Source organism: Merops nubicus, unplaced genomic scaffold (genome assembly GCF_000691845.1).
Source record: "Merops nubicus isolate BGI_N331 unplaced genomic scaffold, ASM69184v1 scaffold39429, whole genome shotgun sequence".
Classification (NCBI taxonomy): domain Eukaryota; kingdom Metazoa; phylum Chordata; class Aves; order Coraciiformes; family Meropidae; genus Merops; species Merops nubicus.
Genome location: NW_008630926.1, coordinates 1 through 7,813, shown reverse-complemented (window position 1 = coordinate 7,813; position 7,813 = coordinate 1). Strand labels below are relative to the sequence as shown.

The window sequence follows — 7,813 nt, the reverse complement described above, 5'->3', positions numbered from 1 at the left end:
GCGGGCCCCCGTCTTTGCCCCCCGCCAGCCAGTGGAGCTGGGGAAGCACTTGCAGAAGTTTCATCTGGATGGCTTTGACCACAACTTCTGCCTGCAGAAGACGCAGGCTCGACGCCTTGCAGCCAGGTAGGCTGGAACCCGGCAAGGGGTCCCCCACCCCTGGAGCCACAGGGTGCCCGTTAGGCCAGCCCCTTGGCATCCTCCACTGGCATCTCCCCAGGGCTCGCCACCCGCCCACTGGCAGGACCATGGAGGTTCACACCACCCAGCCTGGCATCCAGTTTTACACGGGGAACAACCTGGATGGCTCCCTGAAAGGCAAAGGCGCCGTCTCGTACCCCAAGCACTCGGCTTTCTGCCTGGAAACCCAGAGCTGGCCTGACGCTGTCAACAAGGTGAACCATCTCCCCGCCCCCGGGAGCCACTGGGTTCCCACGGCAGGGGACCACACCCCCCACCTCCCCCCGTGTCTCTGGGGCTTAAATACTTGAACACAGTCTGTCTGATGAGAGGATGCTTTGTAGACACCAGAGTTGAGGTGGGCACAGGCCACAGCATCCTGTGGCGTTACGCAGAGGGCAGGCAGCACAGCAGGGGCAGCGGGCTGTCCCACAGGGCCCAGCTTCCGCAAGGGCAGGGGGTCTGGAGCGGGAGACCCCACTGGGGCCTTGCCACGTCCTCTCCCCAGGGCCTGAATTCAGCCAGGGGGAGAATTTGCCCACTCAGCCAGCCAGCAAGTAACTGGTGGTTAAACACTGTCGCTGGAGATACCCAGGGGGAGGCGTGGGACACTGCCCCAGGAAGGCCAGGGGGATGCAGCCATGTCCTCATGACCCCTTCTGGTCCCGTGGTGTGTGCCCAGTCACTGATGTGCTGCTGCCTCTCCCCAGCCCCATTTCCCCAACACCCTACTTCAGCCGGGCCAGGAGTACGACCACACCACGTGGCTGGTCTTCAGCACCACTTAAGGAAAGGGGATGCTGACTCCTACCACCAAGACGGGTAAGTGCCCCAGCAGGTTTGCCAGAAATCCTGCCAGGTGCTGGATGGTGCTTCAAACGACCCTATGATGCATCCCATTTGGGAACTTTTTTTCCTCTGTGGTTTCCACTGGGTTTAGCTCCTGCTGCTGGTGCTATCTGGTCTGTGTATGACCAACCTCACCCTGAGCACCAGGTTTTGTTTCATGGTAAAAATGCACTGAGAACACCTCGTTTAGGGGGACATGGCATGTCACAGCTCAAACTACAGCAGTGGAACCAGAGGTGCAGGGCCCAGGGTCACAGCAGCAGTCACATGAATGCATCCCTTTCTGGGAATCTTTTCCAAGACCTCACAAGTGCTGTGTGGGACTTTTGGTGAAACCCTGCCAAAGCTGGGTGAGAGCTGGAGCTGCACAGCCTGTTCCCAGGATGATGGCTGGAAAGGAGGCAGCACAGCCAATTTTAGTTGCCACAGCTGCACCGAAGCACTGGACACCAGGTTTGCCAGTGCTCCCTCTCTGCACCTCAGAAGTGCTGGATGTCCTTCGTAGCGGGCACAGCCCTGCCTCCTTGCTCAGGTTCTCACTGCCAAACCTGGGTTTTAAAGAACCCCTCCCCTACAGGAACCCCAGGCCTCTCTGCTCTGTCTTCCACAGTGCCTCCGGGTACTGAAAAACAGGTACCAGTACAGCTGTCGTGTTAGTCTGCAGGTTTATTGTGGAGTAGGCTTGCCTTCAGAGTACAGAGAGAAAAAAGCTGACCAAATTCCAGAGCAGTGGAGTAGGTGTGCCTCTCACCAGGAGTGCTATAAACCAGGCAGGCAACGTGCAACCGAGCGTTCCAAATACAAGTCATGGGCTTTGGGCAGTGCTGCTAAATCCCTGCAGGGCAACGTTTGTGTCAGCCCCTGCTCGCCCATTGCAGTGGCAGTGGAATTTAATGGATATTGCCAGAACGTTGACGATTGCAGCAGGCAGATGGAACACTGCTCCCAATTGCTAAGAGCCATGGGAGTGTCCAGGCAGACACTGAGCACCACAACAGCTGGGACTAGGCATAAAGGCCAGACAATGCTGCAGCATGGCAGTGTGTTCAGAATCTGGACTACTTACTCAAAGACTGAGAAAGCTCCATAAAGTCCTTGTTAACAGAAAAACTGTTTTTTTTGAAAATCATGGGTTACCCAAAAGTGTGATCAAAGTTAATCTTATAATTATTTTTCATTTAAAGTGCTCTGCTGTGGTTAATGCACTGGAGGCAAACTGCCATGATCGATTTCATAAGAAGCCCAAAAAAGCTTCACTTTCCATTTCAGTGCTTATTTACTGCCAGACCTGGCCTTTATTTCTGCTAGATATCCCACCACGGTAAAAAAAGTTTGGCTTTCCCCCCCTTGGCCTAGCAGTTTGTTTGTTCAGTCTGTTTCCAGTCTTTTGCTGCAGTCTGTGTCAACGAAGTGCCTTATCATGCATTTGCTGACTACAGAATGAGGACAAACACAGGAGTTTGACATACCTATAGATACAATTAATCCTGCAGGTGTGTATCAGCTGTAAGAAATTACTTTAATTCAACAAAAGCTTCTCCAGGATCTGGGCTGCTTTAAAACCACAACAAATTCTGTGAAGGTTAGAATTCCTGAGGTCAGCTGTGAGAATCTGTTGCTTTAAGGAGGAAAGTGTGAGCGAGCTGCACAAGGTCTAGTAACACCTTTCTTCTGCCTCTCAAACACATTTTCCTAAGGTCCTTCAGAAAGTAGGTCACAAGACTTTATATCTTCCATCCAAGGAAAAACATACCTTGAGACATTTTAAGAAGACTTTTTTTATATAAATAGCCTAAAGAACTGAAAAAAAGCAAAAGTAGTTATTGTTATTAACAAATTCTATTACATTTTAGAGATTTCTGCAGATGTTACTGATTTAAAAGATGTCAGAGTTTTGAATAAAAGCTCATTCTTAAATTTTTAGGCATCTGGTATCACTACTAGTCAAGCACCAGAGTAAGCTTTGCAGATTAATTAGAACAGGGAGAAAAATGAATGCCCACAAAGTATCATAAAGGAATGAAATGGGCATATGCAAATTTTTAGCCATCTGCAGACAGATGGATTTTAAATTCCATTTCAAAGAAAGCAGAAACTGATCCTTTCACCGATGACCATTAGATGTGAGAAGTGGCTAGTCTGAGAAGACACCTCTATTAGTCATTCCCATTTTAGACATTTTTCATCCACATTACATGGCACACGGTAAAAATTACCCCAACATTAACAGAAGCAGCAGGGTTACTACAGAGAAGTTTTAGTTAAAAATACACATTTTATTTCAATGTGCCAATAAAAAAGTCCCACATTTTCATATCACAGGAAGTTAAGTCATACAATAAAAAGAGAACTGTGCTAGTCTATTGGTGCGACTAACTCAGAAGACCCAGATCATGCCAAATTTTGGTTGATATACTCTCCTATCTACATTCTTACATTTACAAAGACACCACAAAAATCCCTTATAATAATGTAAGCAAAATAACTTTCTTCCTAAAAGATTAACTTCATAGCTTTTAATCCATTCTTTCAGGACTTGCACTTCTTTGAGGGCTTCCTGAAGGTGAACGACTGAAAGGAAAAGAAGCCACAGTTAACATTTCAGTAGTCAAATATTTGAGATTCAAAAATACAGGAAAAAGAACAGGAGGATACCTAGACTACTCCAGCACACTTTAAGCACTGGTTTTTTAATAAAATAACCAATCACTATTGACAAAGTTAATGGGTTGATGATTTAATGTTAATAATACTACCTATATAAAAATTACATTATTTTTAACTTTCATATTTTTGCCTTTCTGTACTGTTTTTATAACACCAATTTAAATGTGAGCATTGTAAAGCCACCTAAAGGGTACTACTAATAGCCACCTTCATGGAGGCAGGATACTTCTTCCCTATTCTGATAGAGCAGCTTGTCAAAACCTATTACAGTGATCACTCAGCATTTATGAGCATTTATTCAAGTCTCTTGTGAATGTTTGGGAGGTTAGACTACATACAGCCACATTTTAGACCTTCCCCCAGTCTAACTGGAGCTTTTAATGAGATTCAAAGCTGTAGCTTTGGATGAGGCATATTTATTCTGTGCTTTAAGATCAACAGTAGAAAGTCTCTGTACTAAAACTGTGAGTGAACTGAACACCAGAGCAGACAAATGCAAGACCCAACACACTGCTATGTAACTAGTATCCTCAGGAATTATTACCACATATGTATTACCATATATAAAACTACAATCACAACATCACTTCTATTGAAGAGATCTCAGCAAAATAACTTTCCAGTATTTTCCTACAAGCAGCAGTCAAACTCCTCAACAGAGATCACTGCAGATACAAAGATGCCAGCTCTAGGGAGTCTATGTTATTAGTAGGGAGATCAACATACCTTCTCTTTGGAGATGGTGATCGGGACTTTGACCGGCTGTCAAAATAGAATATCATCAATGTAGCTTAAAGATCAAATGGAACTTTCATATTAAAAACAAGCATGCATCTCAGGTAGCAATGGAATTATGGGAGTCTAGCCAGAAGCTCTTTAAAACAGCAAAGTTTTCAAATCAACTGGTTTTCAAATTATTTGGCACGGACATGAATTTTAAGCAACCATCTTCGGTTGACAAAAGAGGACAAGGGTAGTGCTGAGCTGAGGCTTTGAGAAAAGAAACATCACAGAATCCTGCTCTTTTATCAACAAAATTAATAAAGCTGAAGCTCTTTAACTGTTGGATAGAAGAATTTAACAGAACTGAGCACAAAGACACAAGGAAATCATAACTATGATGGAAACTACAAAGAGTTTATGAAAACAAAAAGCTACATGAGAAACAATCTGAATAGCTGCAGAGGAAACGTCATCATCTCAGTCATATCACAAACAGATTAGCTAGGCACCCATGTTTGAGGGATTTTTTTTCTGAAGGACCAGGCTCTGTTCATCATGCAACCCCAATACTGAATTGGAGATACTACTGAAGGTTTTCTCTCTGTACACTTACCTCTTAGCTGGCGAGCCGGATTTTGATCTGCCATGAGACCTAGATCTACAAGAAGGAAAACCACAGCTCAGCAGGGAAGCTGGGGGCATGCACATTGCCACACTTGAGAAGGCAAGGTTCACACTAAGTATGTAAGAATTGTCCCACTGAACAGACAGAATGCTGCAAGTTTCCAGGGTTTTTCCTGCTAACTTTCGGAAGAAAGCTTTTCAAATGGATGCTGCACATGTTGCTCTGTACTGTGATCCCCAGCTGATGACTGGCGTTTGCTGATGCAGATGGCTGCACTACATCTACAACCCAAATCTTGATTGGTACTTTCACAAAGCTCATAAAAAGCCACATTCTAAACTTGGAAAGTTTTATTAGGCTTGAGTGACACCTACCAGTACAGTTGAAACTGGCTTCAGGCAGCATGCTCCTACAAATATCTTCTCCCAAGTTCTCTTCACTTTATATATGCACTTGCTCAAAGTATTTTTTTAAAAAATCTGTCTGAACTTAACCCTTGCGAAGAGACTGTCAGAAATGTCAGTCTTTTGAGATCAGACTGCTGCGCCGTAAGAGCAGTAATACTGCCTAGAAGAACTGAAATTTTTAGGTTCCCAAAGGAAGTGCTCTACTTTCCACAACTTCCATATACATGCTTTGATGCTGCCAAACCAGCAAACATCATGTAATACTTATTCAGTCTGTCTCCCTTATGACTTGAGAGCCTCTCTTTTGATTCTTCTGTAAAGAAACCCATCTTTCAATTGCCTCATGTGGAAGTTTAACAGAGACTTCATTCGTTAGTTATGGACCAATATTTTGCCACTTCTTCGTACTTGTACATCTGTATTTTCCTCTGCCTCAGTCACTTCATCTCTCCTTACAACGAAAGGTGTCACAGAAAGCAGCCTTTACACTGCAGAAAAATATCCTTGTACTAAGAACAGCCTGTTGACTGTAGCTGTTTTCTGCTCATCACTGATAGTGATGCACCATAATTTAGTCACACTGGAGTAACTGGTATTAAGCTTCAGCATACTTCAGCTAAAAAAACCTCCTGTCCTTACTTGCTGTTCCACTCTTAGAAGACCACCAGCACTCTTGAGCACTGAATCTCCCATCTTCAGCTGTAGATCATTCCACTTGCTCCCTTCAGCTAAAGCTTCCCTTTATATTTATTTTGTTTCTTCATGACTATTATGTTACCTAGGTCAAAGAGCAACCATCAAAACTGGGACAGTAGGCCCAGAAAAGGCCTATGGGAAGAGCAATAGGATCTCCTCCAGAGCAGAACTTCAATTTACCCTTGTACAACAGCTCACAGTCAACCCACGTCAAGCACACTGCCTGGAAAAGGCTGCACAAGCTGCATCCACTTACTATGAAAGGATTAAACTACAAATTCAGAGAACAAATGAGATCCTGTGTTCCTTTCAAATCTGATCATCACTCAAGGCACATTTGTTGGTGCAAAATAGCTGTGACAGGTACTTAGTTCAAATTTAAGACAGCTCCTGCAGACTTTGTTAGTCAACAGAGCTACAAACAGCTGTAACACTCATGGCACTAGCAAGCCCTTCAAGACTTCCCTGGCTAGATGCATTAATTCTAACAGACTACGGGAATGGCTTCCTGATTTCTCTGAGAAATAGTGGTAAGAATCCACAATCTCATGTGTGCTGCACAGAGAAAAAGGAAAAAAAAAGATTTTTCTGATTAATTCTAAATTTGTTGCTATGCTAGCTCTTAATGCAACCTGATCAAAACAGGACTTAGATAATAATTAGGATCTGGCTACCAGTGATATGTAAAGCAAGAGAGAACCATATTCTGCGCTGCTTTTTAAAACTACAGACCCCTAAGTTAGTGGAAACACAGCTTTTTCTGAAAAAAGATTGGTTAGAAAGCCTGAACAGACTTTTAAGCAACATTTACTAAGCTTCTGTAGTCGTGGAAGAGATCTTACCTGCTTCGGGGCCATGTAACAGATCTGGATCTAGATCTCGATCTTGATCTAGACCTGAAGTAAAAAGAAAATAAGACAAGAAGAAAGAAGTCAACTCAACCAGAAGCAATGAAAAATACATAATTACTCTAGATTAATGTCTACACATTGAATGTAAAACCCACGCAATCATTAAATGTTTTAGATATCAAAATTCATCATGGGATATGCAGATGCGTAAGGTCTAAAATGTAATCATATCACCATGCCTGTAAATTCAACATTAGGATTAACAGGAACTTCTTAAAATGTGCTAGTCTGATCTTTAGAGGTCAACACCTTTCAACGTCTGTTATCCATTACCTCTTTGAATCCCTTCACTAAAAGGAAAAAAAAAAAACACTGCCAAAACAACAACAAAGCACACAACCTATTAAAAGTTGCTACTAATTACCTTGATCTCTTCAAGGAAGCCGATCGGGACCGGCGAGGAGACACAGACCTAGACCTACGAGGAGAAACGGACCGAGACCTGCGGTAGGAAGCTGATCGGGACCTGCAAGGAAGTCAATTAAAGAGTTGTAAAACTAGCATTTTCTAAGCAAAAGAAGCAAACTGGGATAAAAGACAAATTTAAACACACCTCCTACCGCGACTCCGGCTGCGCGACCGAGAATACCTCCTGCCACGGGACCTTGAACGGGAGCGAGACCGGGCCCTGGGTTTAGGTTAGAGAAACCAGGTATCAGGAAGCAGCTGCAGCAACCGCTGCACGTGAGGCCCTGCTGAAGTCAAAACTGATTTCAGACAACTAAACAACTAGCATCTGTCAGTTGGAAAAATCT

At 43.9% G+C, this 7,813-nt stretch overlaps 1 protein-coding gene and 1 long non-coding RNA gene across 2 annotated transcripts in view; one reads left to right on the top strand and one right to left on the bottom strand.

Moving 5' to 3' along the window:
* Nucleotides 1–968, top strand: part of GALM (galactose mutarotase (aldose 1-epimerase)) — a 9,586-nt gene extending 8,618 nt beyond the window's left edge. The window contains exons 6-8 of the mRNA XM_008947438.1: nucleotides 7–126; nucleotides 221–395; nucleotides 891–968. Of these exons, the coding sequence (XP_008945686.1) occupies nucleotides 7–126; nucleotides 221–395; nucleotides 891–968 (373 nt within the window). The remainder of the gene's footprint in view (nucleotides 1–6; nucleotides 127–220; nucleotides 396–890) is intronic.
* Nucleotides 969–3,289: 2,321 nt separating this feature from the next.
* Nucleotides 3,290–7,810, bottom strand: LOC103779792. The gene is made up of 6 exons (XR_608197.1): nucleotides 7,612–7,810; nucleotides 7,423–7,524; nucleotides 6,990–7,043; nucleotides 5,033–5,077; nucleotides 4,423–4,458; nucleotides 3,290–3,600 (listed from the first exon to the last, which is right to left on the bottom strand). It is a non-coding gene; the product is annotated as an uncharacterized LOC103779792 (long non-coding RNA).
* Nucleotides 7,811–7,813: the final 3 nt, after the last annotated feature.